We start from the raw sequence: 19,143 nt of genomic DNA, 5'->3' as shown, positions 1-19,143 counted from the left end.
ACCCTCTAAATACACCTCCGCTGTCTTCAACCAGGATCTCAGCGATCACTGCCTTATTGCCTGCGTCCGTAACGGGTCCGCGGTCAAACGACCACCCCTCATCACTGTCAAATGCTCCCTAAAACACTTTAGCGAGCAGGCCTTCCTAATTGACCTGGCCCAGGTATCCTGGATGGATATAGATCTCAAAAAGTTTTGTGACACTGCAAAGTCCATGGAGAATAAGAGCACTTCCTCCCAGCTGCCCACTGCACTGAGGCTAGGAAACACTATCACCACCGATAATTCTACAATAATCGAGAATTTCAACAAGCATTTTGCTACGGCTGGCCATGCGTTCCACCTGGCTACCACTACCCCGGCCACCAGCTCTGCACCCTCCGCTCCAACTTGCCCATGACCCCCCCGCTTCTCCTTCACACAAATTCAGACAGCTGATGTTCTGAAAGAGCTGCACAATCTGGACCCCTACAAATCAGCTGGGCTAGACAATCTGGACCCTTTCTTTCTAAAACTAGCCGCCGAAATTGTCGCAACCCCTATTACTAGCCTGTTCAACCTCTCTTTCGTAACGTCTGAGATCCCCAGAGATTGGAAAGCTGCCGCGGTCATCCCCCTCTTCAAAGGGGGTGACACTCTAGATCCAAACTGTTACAGAACTATATCCATCCTGCCCTGCCTTTCGAAAGTATTTGAAAGCCAAGTTAACAAACAGATCACCGACCATTTTGAATCCCACCGTACCTTCTCCGCTATGCAATCCGGTTCCGAGCTGGTCATGGGTGCACTTCAGCCACGCTCAAGGTCCTAAACGATATTATAACCGCGATCGATAATAGACAGTACTGTGCAGCCGTCTTCATCGACCTGGCCAAGGCTTTCGACTCTGTCAACCACCGCATTCTTATTGGCAGACTAAATAGCCTTGGTTTCTCAAATGACTGCCTCGCCTGGTTCACCAACTACTTCTCAGATAGAGTTCAATGTGTCAAATCGGAGGGCCTGTTGTCTGGACCTATGGCAGTCTCTATGGGGGTGCCACAGGGTTCAATTATTGGGCCGACTCTTTTCTCTGTGTATATCAGTGATGTCGCTCTTGCTGCTGGTGACTCTCAGATCCACCTCTACGCAGACGACACCATTTTGTATATATCTGGCCCTTCATTGGACACTGTGTTAACAAACCTCCAAACGAGCTTCAATGCCGTACAACACTCCTTCAGTAGCCTCCAACTGCTCTTAAACACTAGTAAAACTAAATGCATGCTCTTCAATCTAACGCTGCTGGTACCCGTCCACCCGACTAGAATCACTACTCTCGACAGGTCTGACCTAGAGTATGTGGACAACTACAAATATCTAGGTGTCTGGTTAGACTGTAAACTCTCCTTCCAGACTCACATTAAGCATCTCCAATCCAAAGTTAAATCCAGAATTGGCTTCCTATTTCGCAACAAAGCCTCCTTCACTCATGCTGCCAAACATGCCCTCATAAAACTGACTATCCTACCGATCCTTGACTTCGGCGATGTCATTTACAAAATAGCCTCCAACACTCTACTCAACAAATTGGATGTAGTCTATCACAGTGCCATCCGTTTTGTCTCCAAAGCCCCATACACTACCCACCACTGTGACCTGTACGCTCTTGTTGGCTGGTCCTCATTACATGTTCGTCGTCAAACCCACTGGCTCCAGGCCATCTATAAATCACTGCTAGGCAAATCCCCGCCTTATCTTAGCTCATTGGTCACCATAGCAACACCCACCCGTAGTATGCGCTCCAGCAGGTATTTCTCACTGGTCATCCCCAAAGCCAACACCTCCTTTGGCCGCCATTCCTTCCAGTTCTCTGCTGCCAATGACTGGAACGAATTGCAAAAATCTCTGAAGCTGGAGACTCTTATCTCCCTCACTAACTTTAAGCATCAGTTGTCAGAGCACCTTACTGATCACTGCACCTGCACACAGCCCATCTGAAATTAGCCCACCCAACTATCCCTATATTGTTATTTATTTTGCTAATTTGCACCCCAGTATCTCTATTTGTTACATAATCTCTTGCACATCTATCATTCCAGTGTTAATACTAATTGTAATTATTTTGCACTATAGCCTATTTATTGCCTTACCTCCATAACTTGCTACATTTGCACACACTATATATATTTTTTCTGTTGTATTTTTTGACTTTATGTTTTGTTTTACCCCATATGTAACTCTGTGTTGTTGTTTTTATCGCACTGCTTTGCTTTATCTTGGCCAGGTCGCAGTTGTAAATGAGAACTTGTTCTCAACTGGCTTACCTGGTTAAATAAAGGTGAAATAAAAAAAAATAAAAAAAATCTCTGCAGGACTACACCAATCAGGCCTTTATGGTAGAGTGGCCAGACGGAAGTCATTCCTCAGTAAAAGGCACATGACAGCCCGCTTGGAGTTTGCCAAAAGTCACATAAAGACTCTCAGACCATGAGAAACAAGATTCTCTGGTCTGGTGAAACCAAGATTGAACACTTTGGCTTGAATGCCAAGCGTCACGTCTGGAGGAAACCTGGCACCATCCCTACGGTGAAGCATGGTGGTGGCAGCATCATGCTGTGGGGATGTTTTTCAGCGGCAGGGACTGGGAGACTAGTCAGGATCGAGGCAAAGATGAACGAAGCAAAGTACAGAGATATCCTTGATGAAATCCTGCTCCAGAGTGCTCAGGACCTCAGACTGGGGCGAAGGTTCACCTTCCAACAGGAGTGGCTTCGGGACAAGTCTCTGAATGTCCTTGAGTGGCCCAGTCAGAGCCCGGACCTGAACCCGATCGAACATCTCTCGAGAGACCTGACAATAGCTGTGCAGCAACGCTCCCCATCCAACCTGACAGAGCTTGAGAGGATCTGCAGAGAATAATTGATTTTTTAAAATCAATTTTAGAATAAGGCTGTAATGTAACAAAATGTGGAAAAAGTCAAGGGGTCTGAATACTTTATAATCAAACCGAAACCGAACCAACCTTTAAAAAACACTAATTGCTCAGCACTAATACAGCCATTTAGCCACGACATGACCTCCCAATCCTTTCAAGTACATAAACACTACCCTGAGTGCTTTTTTGTTTGTGCTATCATGCCAACTCCTTGTCACTCATTGTCATGCCAAACAGTGTGGTCTCACGGCAATCTCAACGTTTAATATACAGCCAGGCTACATAAACACACACAGGCCCCTTTCTGTGATTCTGATTCCTGTCTGCTAGATTTGGTCCTATCTGGTCCTTATTCTTCTCTCCTTTCCTGCAGCGTCTTTCACGGAGGAGCAGCACCTGTGGTTCCTGGAGTTCTATAAGAAGCTGTGTGTACTGGGCCTGCAGCATGAAAACGGCCACTCGGACAACCAGGTCTACCCGCTGGAGCTGGAGAGCAAGTACGCCCTGGTGCGACACAATTGCGCCTACAACTTCCCTGTGAGTGACCGCTGACCAACACACGCACACATTTATGCATACAAACACACACACAGACGTTTGTGTCTAGAATGTCTCTGAAGTCTAGCAGCGTGTTTGAAGGAATCAAGTCTGTAACTGTTCTGTCTGTCTGTCTAATCTGTCTGTCTGCCTGCCTCTGTTTTTTATAAAAATGTCTTAAGTGTTGCAGCTACGTGTTGCAAACACCTTACAAGGTTGAAAAGCTTGATGAACGTTGAACTTTCTGTCTGTAGAGGGGAATAGTGTGCTTGATAGTCAGTTATAGCATGCACCTTTACAGTAACATTTACGTCATTTAGCAGACGCTCTTATCCAGAGCGACTTACAAATTGGATGTTGTCATCCAGAGTCGCATGTATTTCTTTTCCAAGTTATAACACACAACATTTTACAAACAGCAGGTTTTTAATGGACCAAAGAGTTAGGACTGCTTTGTGTTTTCATTTTTGCCATGAAAAAAATATTGCGATACTGGTATCGTCACAGCCCTAGTGTACAGTACTGTATACCGTGCATTCGGAAAGTATTCAGACCCCTTGACTTTTTCCACATTTTGTTACATTACAGCCTTATTCTAAAATTGATTAAATTGTTTTTTCCCCCTCATCAATCTACACACAATACCACATAATGACAAAGCAAAAACCGCTTTATAGAAATGTTTGCAAATTTATAAGAAACTGAAATTTCACATTTACATAGGTATTCAGACCCTTTACTCAGTACTTTGTTGAAGCTCCTTTGGCAGCGATTACAGCATTGAGTCTTCTTGGGTATGATGCTACAAGCTTGGCACACCTGTATTTGGAGAGTTTCTCCCATTCTTCTCTGCAGATCCTCTCAAGCGCTGTCAGGTTGGATGGGGAGGGTCACTGCACAGCTACAGTGAGGGGAAAAAAGTATTTCATCCCCTGTTGATTTTGTACGTTTGCCCACTGACAAAGACATGATCAGTCTATAATTTTAGTGGTAGGTTTATTTGAACAGTGAGAGACAGAATAACAACAAAAAAACGCATGTCAAAAATGTTATAAATTGATTTGCATTTTAATGACGGAAATAAGTATTTGACCCCCTCTGCAAAACATGACTTCTTGGTGGCAAAACCCTTGTTGGCAATCACAGAGGTCAGACGTTTCTTGTAGTTGGCCACCAGGTTTGCACACATCTCAGGAGGGATTTTGTCCCATTCCTCTTTGCAGATCTTCTCCAAGTCATTAAGGTTTCGAGGCTGACGTTTGGCAACTCGAACCTTCAGCTCCCTCCACAGATTTTCTATGGTATTAAGGTCTGGAGACTGGCTAGGCCACTCCAGGACCTTAATGTGCTTCTTCTTGAGCCACTCCTTTGTTGCCTTGGCCTTGTGTTTTGGGTCATTGTCATGCTGGAATACCCATCCACGACCCATTTTCAATGCCCTGGCTGAGGGAAGGAGGTTCTCACCCAAGATTTGACGGTACATGGCCCCGTCCATCGTCCCTTTGATGCGGTGAAGTTGTCCTGTCCCCTTAGCAGAAAAACACCCACAAAGCATAATGTTTCCACCTCCATGTTTGACGGTGGGGATGGTGTTCTTGGGGTCATAGGCAGCATTCCTCCTCCTTCAAACACGGCGAGTTGAGTTGATGCCAAAGAGCTCGATTTTGGTCTCATCTGACCACAACACTTTCACCCAGTTCTCCTCTGAATCATTCAGATGTTCATTGGCAAACTTCAGACGGGCCTGTATATGTGCTTTCTTGAGCAGGGGGACCTTGCGGGCACTGCAGGATTTCAGTCCTTCACGGCGTAGTGTGTTACCAATTGTTTTCTTAGTGACTATGGTCCCAGCTGCCTTGAGATCATTGACAAGATCCTCCCGTGTAGTTCTGGGCTGATTCCTCACCGTTCTCATGATCATTGCAACTCCACGAGGTGAGATCTTGCATGGAGCCCCAGGCCGAGGGAGATTGACAGTTATTTTGTGTTTCTTCCATTTGCGAATAATCGCACCAACTGTTGTTACCTTCTCACCAAGCTGCTTGGCGATGGTCTTGTAGCCCATTCCAGCCTTGTGTAGGTCTACAATCTTGTCCCTGACATCCTTGGAGAGCTCTTTGGTCTTGGCCATGGTGGAGAGTTTGGAATCTGATTGATTGATAGCTTCTGTGGACAGGTGTCTTTTATACAGGTAACAAGCTGAGATTAGGAGCACTCCCTTTAAGAGTGTGCTCCTAATCTCAGCTTGTTACCTGTATAAAAGACACCTGGGAGCCAAAATCTTTCTGACTGAGAGGGGGTCAAATACTTATTTCCCTCATCAAAATGCAAATCAATTTATAACATTTTTGACATGCGTTTTTCTGGATTTTTGTTGTTGTTATTCTGTCTCTCACTGTTCAAATAAACCTACCATTAAAATTATAGACTGATCATTTCTTTGTCAGTGGGCAAATGTACAAAATCAGCAGGGGATCAAATACTTTTTTCCCTCACTGTATTTTCAGGTCTCTCCAGAGATGTTCGATTTTGTTCAAGTCTTGGCTCTGGCTGGGCCACTCAAGGACATTCAGAGACTTGTCCCGAAGCCACTCCTGCGTTGTCTTGGCTGTGTGCTTAGGATCGTTGTCCTGTTGGAAGGTGAACCTTTGCCCCAGTCTGAGGTCCTGAGCGTTCTGGAGCAGGTTTTCATCAAGGATCTCTCTGTACTTCATTCCCTTGGTCCTGACTAGTCTCCCAGTCCCTGCCGCTGAAAAAACATCCCCACAGCATGGTGCTGCCACCAACTTGCTTCACTGTAGGGATGGTGCCAGGTTTCTTCCAGACGTGATGCTTGGCATTCAGGCCAAAGAGTTCAATCATGGTTTCATCAGACCAGAGAATCTTGTTTCTCATGGTCTGAGAGTCTTTAGGTGCCTTTTGGCAAACTCCAAGTGGGCTGTCATGTGCCTTTTACTGAGGAGTGGCTTCCGTTTGGCCACTCAACCATAAAGGCCTGATTGGTGGAGTGTTGCAGAGATGGTTGTCCTTCTGGAAGGTTCGCCCATCTCCACAGAGGAACTCTGGAGCTCTGACAGAATGACCATCGGGTTCTTGGTCACCTACCTGACCAAGGCCCTTCTCCCCCGATTGCTCAGTTTGGCCGGGTGGCCAGCTCTAGGAAGAGTCTTGGTGATTCCAAACTTCTTCCATTTAAGAATGTTGGAGGCCACTGTGTTCTTGGGGACCTGCAATGCTGCTGAAATGTTTTGGTACCCTTCCCCATAGCTGTGCCTCGACACAATCCTGTCTCGGAGCTCTACGGACAATTCTTTCGACCTCATGGCTTGGTTTTTGTTCTGACATGCACTGTCAACTGTGGGACCTGATATAGACCGGTGTGTGCCTTTCCAAATAATGTCCAATAAATTGAATTTACCACAGGTGGACTCCAGTCAAGTTGTAGAAACATCTCAAGGATGATCAATGGAAACAGGATGCACCTGAGCTCAATGTTGAGTCTCATAGCAAAGGGTCTGCATACTTATGTATATAAGGTATTTCTGTTTTTTACTTTTTTATACATTTGCAAACATTTCTAACAACCTGTTTTCATTTTGTCATTATGGGGTATTGTGTGTAGATTAATGAGGAAAAGTATTTATTTAATCCATTTTAGAATAAGGCTGTAACATAACAACATTTGGAAAAGGTCAAGGGGTCTGAATACTTTCCGAATGCACTGTACCTGCACGTGTGGGTGTTTTCATGAGTCAGGCACATGTGTTTTTTTACCGCAAGGATCCACCCCCTGACATGATAGTGTATCTGCATACTCTGTCAGCACGCGGAAGTTAAAAGGTTTTCCCAATGTCATGGGGCTTTAGAGAGTGACACAAACACACACACACGCATATCATTATTACCATCGTCACACACTCATACACACACACAGCCCATGTAATGGGGTCAGGAGGGTAGAGGAGACGCCTTTAAAAATAGGCCTGATGAGAGGCCTTGTCCACAGCTCTTTTGTTCCCACAGGCAGGGAGGGTCTCCTCCCCTGGTCCAGCTAGGTGTCTCTGCATCCCAAATAGCACCCTATTCCCTACATGGTCCACTACTTTTGACCAGGGCCCATAGCTCTGGTCAAAAGTAGTGCACTATGTAGGGAATAGGGTGCCAATTGGTATGCAGCCTAGGTGTGCCTGCTTCACTCAAGCCCTCAATAATGTATCAGTTGGTACTAACTGTGGTGCAGTTCAGGGTCATGGTTATTCGGTCACACCGTAGCAAAACGTTTTGCAACAGAATATGAAAACGAAGGCCTCCCGAGTGGCGCAGCGGTCTAAGGCACTGCATCGCAGTGTTGCGGCGTCAATACAGCCTGGGGTTCCATCCCAGGCTGTGTCATTACCGGCCGTGACCGGAAGTCCCATAGGGCGGCGCACAATTGGTCCAGCGTCGTCCGGGTTAGGGGAGGGTTTGACCGGGGGGTTTTTACTTGGCTCATCGTGATCTAGCGACTCCTTGCGCGGGCCGGGCGCCTGCAAGCTGACTTCAATCATCAGTTGAACTGTGTTTCCTCCGACACATTGGTGCAGCTGGCTTCCGGGTTAAGCGAGCGGGTGTTAAGAAGCGCGGTTTGGCGGGTTATGTTTTGGAGGACGCATGACTCGACCTTCGCCTCTCCCGAACCCGTTGGGGAGTTGCAGCGATGAGACAAGATCATAATCACGAAATTGGGGAGAAAAAGGGGGTAAAAATTACAACAACAAAAAAACATATAATAATAATTTGAAAACGAGTGCTTTTTATTAAACAAGTTTAGTAAGTACCTCCCCATTTCCTTCCGTTTGGTGGCCAATGAACTCGACCCATTTCTCTGCAGAGTTAAACCTTGCAAACTGTCTCAAAAGAGAAGGCAAGCATCAGGGAAACTGTCACAAAGTTCATTGCATTTTAGTGTCTGTTCAGCATTTTAGTATGGAATTGTTTTAATTCAAGTGTTGAATTAAAGTGTTGTTCACACACTGTACAAGACTTATTGCTCTGAGTACTTGCAGATAATAACTTTATATTCAAAATAGAAACTACAGCACAATGGCATTCTTGTATGTTCCACAAAGTTTCTGATGAATCTTAGTAAATAAAAGGAAAGACATTTGGAAAATGTTTTACTCCTGATGCTTGCATTATGTGGTTATACTAGCCTTGCGAGGTAGAAGTTTCCATATTGATAATGTAATAAAATAAATCTCAGATCTCCACAAGTGCATAGGGATACATTTTTCGAATTGGGCTATAGAATGCCATTTTGAACAAGTTATCACTCTGTGACATCACTTTTTCTTCAGGCCATGGTGTTATTCGCTGACCCCAACCACTTCCTGACGGAGCTTTACCCCACCTTCTCCAGTCTGTGTCATGACCCCGAGATCACGGTGCGACGCACAGTGGCCGAGGGCTTCCACGAGGTATGGTGGCTGCTGTTTGGACACTGGCTAATTCTGTTCTGTCAATAAAATACATAAAGGATGTCCATAGTCCATAACTCTGATAGGCTGCCAATGTGATTTGTGTCATTACACGAATAGAGTGCCTTTTGGGTAGAGTAATTTTGTCAAAAACTAACTATTTAAGTGACAGGGTTGACCGTAACAGGGTTGATGATTTAATCTTAAATCAGCCATAACTCCCCTTGTGACAGGGGGAATGGGAGCGTGTTATGTGCAACAGAGAGGGGCTATTGAATGTACAGTGGGTATCATAAGTATTCTCCCCCCCTTGGATATTTTCACAATTTGTTGCGTTACAAAGTGGGATTGAAATAGATTTAATTGAGATTTTTTTTGTCATTGATCTACACAAAATAATTCATAATGTCAAAATAAAATAACAAATAATAATCTTCATTAATAACAATTTAATAACTAAGATATAGACGTCACATAAGTATTCAACCTCTTTCTTTAGGCAAGCCTAAATTAGTTCAGGAGTAAAATTTGGCTTAACAAATCACACTAAGTTACATGGACTCACACAATTGTCCTTCTGAACTGAGCTGCAGGACAGGAAGGAAACTGCTCAGGGTCCCACGGTTGACAGTGCATGTCAGAGCAAAAAGCAAGCCATGAGGTCGAAGGAATTGTCCGTAGAGCTCCGAGACATGATTGTGTCGAGGCACAGATCTGCAGCATTGAAGTTCCTCTGTGGAGATGGGAGAACCTTCCAGAAGGACAACCATCTCTGCAGCACTCCACCAATCAGGCCTTTATGGTAGAGTGGCCAGATGGAAGCCAATCCTCAGTAAAAGCCACATGACCGCCTGCTTGGAGTTTGCCAAAAGGCACCTAAAGGACTCTCAAACCATGAGAAACAAGATTCTCTGGTCTGATGAAACCAAGATTGAACTCTTTGACTGAATGCCAGGTGTCACATATGGAGGAAACCTGGCACCATCCTTGATGAAAACCTGCTCCAGAGCAGTCAGGACCTCAGACTGGGGCGACGGTTCATCTTCCAACAGGACAACGACAACTAAGCACACAGCCAAGACAACGCAGGAGTGGCTTCGGGACAAGTCTCTGATTGTCCTTGAGTGGCCCAGCCAGAGCCCAAACTTGAACATGATCGAACATCTCTGAAAATGACCTGAAAATAGCTGTGCAGTGACGCTCCCATCCAACTTGACAGAGCTTGAGAGGATCTGCAAAGAAGAATGGGAGAAACTCCCCAAATACAGATGTGCCAAGCGTCATACCCAAGAAGACTCAAGGCTGTAATCGCTGCCAAAGGTGCTTCAACAAAGTACAGATTAAAGGGTCTGAATACTTATGTAAATGTGGTATTTCCGTTTTTTATAAAATTTGCAAAAATTTCTAAAAACCTGTTTTTGCTTTGTCATTATGGGGTGTTGTGTGTAGATTGATGAGGGGGGAAACAATTGAATCCATTTTAGAAATGAGGCTGTAACGTAACAAAATGTGGGAAAAGTCAAGGGGTCTGAATAGTTTCTGAGTGCACTGTAATTACCTAAATGACAGAGTGAAAAGAAGACTACAAATATACAGAATAAGTATATTCCAAAACATGCATCCTGTATGCAACAAAGCACTAAAGTAATACTGCAAAAAAAAAACACATCAAAGGAATACACTTTTTGGCCTAAAGTCAAAACCTTATGTTTGGGGCAAATCCAACACAACACATCACTGAGTTAACTGCCTCCTTATTTTCAAGCATGGTGGTGGCTGCATCATGGTATGAATATGCTTGATATCGGCAAAGACTTGGGAGTTTTTCAGAATAAAAAGAAACAGGATGGAGCTAAGCACAGGCAAAATCAAAGAGGAAAACCAGCTTCAGTCTTCTTTACACCAGACACTGGGAGAGGAATTCACCTTTCAGAAGGACAATAACCTACAACACAAGACCAAATCTACACTGGAGTTGCTTACCAAGAAGACAGTGAATGTTTCTGAGTGGCTAAGTTACAGTTTTGACTTAAATCTGCTTGAAAATCTATGGCAAGACTTGAAAATTGCTGTCTATCGATGATCCCCAACAACTTGACAAAGCTTGAAGAATTCTGAATATTGCAAATTCCAGGTGTGCAAAGCTCTTCGAGACTTACCTAATAAGACTCACAGCTGTAATCGCTGCCAAAGGTGTTTCTAACATGTATTGACTCAGCTGGGTGAATACTTACAGTTGAAGTCGGAAGTTTACATACACTTAGGTTGTAGTCATTAAAACTTGTTTTTCAACCACTCCAGAAATGTCTTGTTAACAAACTATAGTTTTGGCAAGTCGGTTAGGACATCTACTTTGTGCATGACACAAGTCATTTTTCCAACAATTGTTCACAGACAGATTATTTCACTTATAATTCACTGTATCACAATTCCAGTGGGTCTGAAGTTTACATACACTAAGTTGACTGTGCCTTTAAACAGCTTGGAAAATTCCAGAAAATTATGTCATTGCTTTAGAAGCTTCTGATAGGCTAATTGACATCATTTGAGTCAATTGGAGGTGTACCTGTGGATGTATTTCAAGGCCTACCTTCAAACTCAGTGCCTCTTTGCTTGACATCATGGGAAAATCAAAAGAAATCAGCCAAGACCTCAGAAAGAAAATTGTAGACCTCCACAAGGCTAGTTCATCCTTGGAAGCAATTTCCAAATGCCTGAAGGTACCACGTTCATCTGTACAAACAATAGTACGCAAGTATAAACACCATGGGATGACGCAGTCGTCATACGGCTGGGTCTTCCAAATGGACAATGACCCCAAGCATACTTCCAAAGTTGTGGCAAAATGGCTTAAGAACAACAAAGTCAAGGTATTGGAGTGGCCATCACAAAGCCCTGACCTCAATCCTTTAGAAAATGTGTGGGCAGAACTGAAAAGGCGTGTGCGAGCCAGGAGGCCTACAAACCTGACACAGTTATCTAGCTCTTATTGTGGGAAGCTTGTGGAAGGCTACCCCCAAGGCAATGCTACCTGTATGTAAACTTCTGACCCACTGGGAATGTGATGAAAGAAATAAAAGCTGAAATAAATCATTCTCTCTTTATTATTCTGACATTTCACATTCTTAAAATAAAGTGGTGATCCTAACTGACCTAAAACAGGGAATTTTTACTAGGATTAAATGTCAGGAATTGTGAAAAACTGAGTTTAAATGTATTTGGCTAAGGTGTATGTAAACTTCCAACTTCAACTGTATCTAATCAAGGTACTGTATATCAGTGTTTTATTTTATATTAATCTGTAAAAAAAATATATATATATATAATTTTTCTTACACTTTCACATTACAGAATATTTTGTGTAGATTGCTGACAAAAAATTACAATTAAATCAATTTTAATATCACTTTGTAACACAATAAAATGTGAAGAAATCCAAGGGGGATGAATACTTATAATACCCACTGTAAGCTTAAAAAAAGAAGAAGTGTTATCTAGCCTATCTATCTATGGGTAACAGGGTTGGCGTGTTACGCTCAACGTGCTCAGTTTTCCAACACAAAATACCTGAAAATTGTCAAAAAGAGTAGGACCAGCTCACCTGCTTTTACGCTATGATTTCACTATAAGATGTTCAATTAAGTGTTTGACTGTTTTTCTGCTGGCAGTGTTAACAATGCATAAAGGTGAAAACGTAAAAAATATTTAAGGCATGTGTAGAAAAGTTTAAAAGCCTTTGTGTCTTAGCCAATGCATGGCAAGAAGAAAAATAACCACGAATGCCTTGGGGCTGAACAAATATACCCACTTTGATAACATGTTTCTTGAGTTATATTAGCTACAAATGTTATATGTATTTCCCAGATCCTGATCCAAAAGCCATTTCTGTGTGCTAAATTTCAGAACAATTCAAAACGTGATAGATCACACTGACACAACACGATGGAGTTTGACAGCCTGAATTCCAATTCCATGTAGTCTGAATCGATTAGTCTAATTGCCTGAAATAGAAATGGATTTGACCTCAAAATCTAGTTTTGTATGTCAACACATAACGTCACAAATTTCTCTTATTTTCTCCTCTTCTCTTCTTTTCTCCTCTTCTCTTCTCCTCCCTCTCTTCTTTCCTATGATTGCTCAGGTTGTCAAGCTGTTGGGCCCCAATGTCCACTTCATTCACAAGGAGCTGGTTGTGTTACTGCAGGACGACTCACTTGAGGTGAGACGCGCAGAAGACTCACTTTTACAACAAACACTTTGTTATGTTCGAAAAATGTAGTAAACTAGAAAAGTGCTTGCTAGCTTGTCTTAAAGTATTTATGGTTGTGAAATAAGTTATAGTATTGGTAGTGACTGCAGTAGTAATGGTAGTGACTGGTTATAGTGGGAAAAGTAGGTACATGGAAAGATTGATTGATAGATAGATGCATAGCATAGGATAGGATAGGATAGGATAGGATAGGATAGGATAGCCTGAACGTGAAATTTTATTTGGTGTCTAGATTGAACGGTTCAAGAGATACTATTATTGTTGGTGGGTTATTATATGCTAATTTATGATCAAACAAATAATGTTAACGGAGCTACGTAATTTACACTAGAGTGGATTTGAAGTTGGTTCAATGTTTGTAGCTCAAAGTGTCTAGAAACCCATTGAAAGTCATTGGAACCTAAGTTCATTTATGCAAATGTATGCAAACCTAAATATTACTTTAAGTTAATAGTTATGAATCTGTAAAGTGTTTCTACCATCCTGAAGTTGGTTTGGTGTTTCTTTCTTGAATGGTTAGAAAGCAGTATTTTGAATATCTACCTCTCATGGTCGCCATTGAGTCCCATGTTGATTATGCACATTTAAAACCATTATCAAATCAAATCAAATCAAATGTTATTGGTCACATACACATTTCTAGCATATGTTATTGCGGGTGTAGCGAAATGCTTGTGTTCCTAGCTCCATCAGTGCAGTAGTATCTAACAATTCACAACAATACATACACATCTAAAAGTAAAAGAATGGAATTAAGAAATGTATAAATATTAGGATGAGCAATGTCTATGTATATAGGGCAGAAGACTTTAAGGTGCAGGGTTGAGTAACCGGGTGGTAGCCGGCTAGTGATGGCTATTTAACAGTCTGATGACCTTGAGATAGAAGCTGTTTTTCAGCTCTCAGTCCCAGCTTTGATGCACCTGTACTGACCACGCCTTCTGGATGGTAGCGGGATGAACAGGCCGTGGCTCGGGTGGTTGATGTCCTTGATGATCTTTTTGGCCTTCCTGTGACATCGGGTGCTGTAGGTGTCCTGGAGGGCAGGCAGTGTGCCCCCATTGATGCATTGGACAGACCGCACCACCCTCTGGAGAGCCCTGCGGTTGAGGGCGGTGCAGTTGACGTACCAGGCGGTGATACAGCCCAACAGGATGCTCTCAATTGTGCATCTGTAAAAGTTTGTGAGGGTCTTAGGGGCCAAGCTGAATTTCTTCAGCCATTTCAGATTGTCAGTGATGTGTACGCCAAGGAACTTGAATCTTTTCACCTTCTCCACTGCGGTCCCGTCGATGTGGATAGGAGCATGCTCCCTCTGCTGTTTCCTGAAGTCCACGATCAGCTCCTTCGTTTTGTTGACGTTGAGGGAGAGGTTATTTTCCTGGCACCACTCCGCCAGGACCCTCACCTCCTCCCTGTAGGCTGTCTCGTCATTGTTGGTAATCAGGCCTACTAATGTTGTGTCGTCTGTAAACTTGATGATTGAGTTGGAGGCATGCGTGGCCACGCAGTCATGGGAGAACAGGGAGTACAGGAGGGGGCTGAGCACGCTGTGTTGAGGATCAGCGAAGTGGAGGTGTTGTTTCCTACCTTCACCACCTGGAGGCGCCCATCAGGAAGTCCAGGACCCAGTTGCACAGAGTGGGGTTCAGACCCAGGGCCCCAAGCTTAATGATGAGCTTGGAGGGTACTATGGTGTTGAAGGCTGAGCTATAGTCAATGAACAGCATTCTTCCTCTTGTCCAGATGGGATAGGGCAGTGTGCAGTGCGATGGTGATTGCATCGTCTGTGGATCTATTGGGGCGGTATACAAATTGAAGTGGGTCTAGGGTGTAAAGTAGAGGTGATATGATCCTTAATTAGCCTCTCAAAGCACTTCATGATGACAGAAGTGAGGGCTACAGGGGTCGATAGTCTTTTAGGTCAGTTACCTTTGCTTTTTTGGGTACAGGAATAATGGTGGACATCTTGAAGCAAGTGGGGACAGCAGACTGGGATAGGGAGAGATTGAATATGTCCGTAAACACTCCAGCCAGCTGGTCTGCGCATGCTCTGAGGACGCGACTAGGGATGCCATCTGGGCCGGCAGCCTTGCGAGGGTTAACACGCTTAAATGTCTGAGAAGGAGAGCCCACAGTCCTTGGTAGCGGGCCGCGTCGGTGGCACTGTGTTTTCCTCAAAGTGGACGAAGAAGGTGTTTAGCTTGTCCGGGAGCAAGACATCTGTGTCTGCGATGTGGCTGGTATTCCCTTTGTAATCCATGATTGTCTGTAGACCCTGCCACATACGTCTCGTGTCTGAGCCGTTGGATTGCGACTCCACTTTGTCTCTGTACTGACGTTTTGCCTGTTTGATTGCCTTACGGAGGGAATAACTACACTGTTTTTATTCGACCATATTCCCAGTCACCTTGCCATGGTTAAATGCGGTGGTTTGCGCTTTCAGTTTTGCGCGAATGCTGTCATCTATCCACGGTTTTTGGTTTGGGTAGGTTTTAATAGTCAGTGGTAACAACATCCCCTATACACTTCCTGATTAACTTAGTCACCGTGTCTGTGTATACGTCAATGTTATTCTCAGAGGCTACCCGGAACATATCCCAGTCCGCGTGATCAAAACAATCTTGAAGCATGGATTCCGATTGGTCAGACCAGCGTTGAATAGACCTTAGCACAGGTACTTCCTGTTCTGCCTATAGGAAGGGAGGAGCAAAATGGAGTTGTGATCTCATTTGCCGAATGGAGCGCGAGGGAGGGCCTTGTAGGCATCCCGGAAGGGGGAGTAGCAGTGGTCGACCTTTTTTGCAGTGCGAGTACTACAGTAAATGTGTTGATAGAACTTCGGTAGCGTTTTCCTTAAATTTGCTTTGTTAAAATCCCCAGCTACAATAAATGCGGCCTCATGATATGTGGTTTTCAGTTTGCACAAAGTCCGGTGTAGTTCCTTGAGGGCCGTTGTGGTATCGGCTTGAGGGGCAATATATACGGCTGTGACTATAACCGAAGAGAAGTCTCTTGGGAGGTAATACGGTCGGCATTTGATTGTGAGGTATTCTAGGTCGGGTGAACAAAAGGACTTGAGTTGTTGTACGTTATCACAATCGCACTATGAGCAGTTAGTCATGAAACATACACCACCGCCTTTCTTCTTCCCGGAGAGATCTTTATTCCTGTCTGCGCAATGTACTGAGAACCCAGCTGGCTGTATGGACGGAGACAGTAGATCCGGAGAGAGAGCCATGATTCCGTGAAACAGAGTATGTTACAGTCCCTGATGTCTCTCTGGAAGGAGATCCTCGCCCTGAGCGAGTCTACTTTAATGTCCAGAGACTGAACATTAGCGAGTAATATTCTCGGAAGCGGTGGATGATGTGTACGCCTCTTGAATCGGACTAGAAGTCCACTCCGAATACCTCTTCTCCGCCGGCGGCGTCTTGGAGCAGCATCTGGGATAAGTTCAATTGCTCTGGGGGTACGAACAAAGGACCCAATTCGGGAAAGTCGTATTCCTGGTCATAATGCTGGTGAGTTACTGCCGCTCTGATATCCAAAAGTTATTTCCGGCTGTACGTAATAACACAAAAAACGTTCTGGGCTAATAATGTAAGAAATAACAAACAAAAAAACAAAATACTGCAAAGTTGCTTAGGAGCTAGAAGCAGAGCTGCCATGTCTGTCGGCACCATCTTGTTTGTTATGTAAGAGTGCTAGAGCAAGCACACTAAATAGTGTTACGGTCAGTGTCGATCTCCAGGTATGTATGGGCTACTTGCACAAGCTAGCTCAATTTAACCTTCTCTAAGTACAACCCCCCTTGGTTACTGTTGCAACCTCGGACAACATTTTCCCAGGAAGCCCAATTCCCCATTCAAGCACTGGCAAAATTCCCTCACAATGATCTCAAACTGTGTTTCCAATACACAATGAAATTAAACACAGACTACCACTCACTAGTGAGGAAACTCTTGGATATGTTGTGGACTGTCATTACAATTGTTTCACGGGAACCTGGTAAAATGATGTTTGTAGTGTAGATAGCCACTAAATGGCTCTGAATTCACTGTCAGCATGCAGTCAGAGCTATTCCCACTTTTGGAGCCAACTAGTGCTCTCAAATCGTATCCTGATGTCGACAGCAGATTGGGCGTTGTATTCATAACATTGCTAACTTAGCTAGCTAACATACATTTTGAGAAAACTATTTATATTAAGTGGCTAGCTAGCTAGTCTTAGCAACAATTGGTGACCAGTGAGACTGAGAGCTAGCTAACCAGCTGAGCTAGCAAACAATGTAACAAAAGTATAATTTCAGATTAGAAAAATACTCCATCAACAGGCTCTGCATTTCATTAATCACAGTAGCAAGTATTCCTGGTGCACTGTTCAATTATTTAGCCATTTAAACATAACTATTTTGAAGAAAACTCTCAGTTTTTGCCAAAGCCCTCATTGGCTTTCATGCAATTTAAACGTGAGGTTGTTTGAGGTGTCGGACTCGACGACAGTTTCTATCCATTGGAGGCCTGCAATTGGTTGCCCAAAATTATGGCGCGGGGCTTAGCGAAGGGTCAATTAGCCATGATCGCCATTGTCATCAGCATCACCATCATCAGCACTTGGATTATTTACTGTTTGATAATTTAGTGAATTATTCCCTTTGTTAAATCTGTGTTTATCAATGTCAATTGGTGGTAAATACTGCAATGTGTTCCCTCCTCTGAGACAACTGGCTTAGTGATGCACTCAGTTTGTTACTTCATTACACTGATGCACATTCAATTTATTAGGGTATTATCTTAGAATTCAGAACCAAATCAACAAGGCAGAGTTCATCTCAACATATGCTACCCTCCAGTCCCTCGACTTCTTGGCGCTGACGGAAACATGGATTACCACTGAAAACACTGCTACTGCTCTCTCCTCGTCTGACCATGTGTTCTCGCATACCCCGAGAGCATCTGGTCAGCGGGGTGGTGGCACAGGAATCCTCATCTCTCCCAAGTGGACATTCTCTCTTTTTCCCCTGACCCATCTGTCTATCTCCTCATTTCAATTCCATGCTGTCACAGTCACTAGCCCATTCAAGCTTAACATCCTTGTCATTTATCGCCCTCCAGGTTCCCTTGGAGAGTTCATCAATGAGCTTGACGCCTTGATAAGTTCCTTTCCTGAGGATGGCTCACCCCTCACAGTTCTGGGTGACTTCAACCTCCCTACGTCTACCTTTGACTCATTTCTCTCTGCCTCCTTCTTTCCACTCCTCTCCTCTTTTGACCTCACCCCTCTCACCGTCCCCCTACTCACAAGGCAGGCAATACGCTTGACCTCATCTTTACTAGATGCTGTTCTTCTACTAATCTCACTGCAATTCCCCTCCAAGTCTCCGACCACTACTTTGTATCCTTTTCTCTCTCGCTCTCCTCCAACACTACTCACTCTGCCCCTACTCAGATGGTAATGCGCCGTCGCAACCTTCGCTCTCTCTCTCCCGGTACTCTCTCCTCTTCCATCCTATCATCTCTTCCCTCTGCTCAAACCTTCTCCCTCCAATCTCCTGATTCTGCCTCCTCAACCCTCCTCTCCTCCCTTTCTGCATCCTTTGACTCTCTATGTCCCCTATCCTCCCGGCCCGGCTCGGTCCTCCCCTCCTGCTCCGTGGCTTGACGACTCATTGCGAGCTCACAGAACAGGGGTCCGGGCAGCCGAGCGGAAATGGAGGAAAACTAGACTCCCTGCGGACCTGGCATCTTTTCACTCCCTCCTCTCTACATTTTCTTAATCTGTTTCTGCTGCTAAAGCCACTTTCTACCACTCTAAATTCCAAGCATCTGCCTCTAACCCTAGGAAGCTCTTTGCCACCTTCTCCTCCCTGCTGAATCCTCCTCCCCCTCCCCTCCCTCCTCCCTCTCTGTGGATGACTTCGTCAACCATTTTGAAAAGAAGGTTGACGACATCCGATCCTC

The 19,143-nt window shown here is 44.2% G+C and overlaps 1 protein-coding gene across 9 annotated transcripts in view; it reads left to right on the top strand.

Moving 5' to 3' along the window:
* The window catches only part of ppp4r4 (protein phosphatase 4, regulatory subunit 4), a 137,840-nt gene that overhangs the window by 93,893 nt on the left and 24,804 nt on the right, over positions 1 to 19,143 (top strand). For all 9 annotated transcript variants that reach the window (XM_041865028.2, XM_041865029.2, XM_041865027.2 and 6 more), the window contains 3 exons: positions 3,291 to 3,454; positions 8,791 to 8,910; positions 13,052 to 13,129. In XM_041865028.2, coding sequence (XP_041720962.2) covers positions 3,291 to 3,454; positions 8,791 to 8,910; positions 13,052 to 13,129 — 362 coding nt within the window. The remainder of the gene's footprint in view (positions 1 to 3,290; positions 3,455 to 8,790; positions 8,911 to 13,051; positions 13,130 to 19,143) is intronic.

Source organism: Coregonus clupeaformis, chromosome 36 (genome assembly GCF_020615455.1).
Source record: "Coregonus clupeaformis isolate EN_2021a chromosome 36, ASM2061545v1, whole genome shotgun sequence".
Classification (NCBI taxonomy): domain Eukaryota; kingdom Metazoa; phylum Chordata; class Actinopteri; order Salmoniformes; family Salmonidae; genus Coregonus; species Coregonus clupeaformis.
This window is presented reverse-complemented; position numbering and strand designations above follow the sequence as displayed.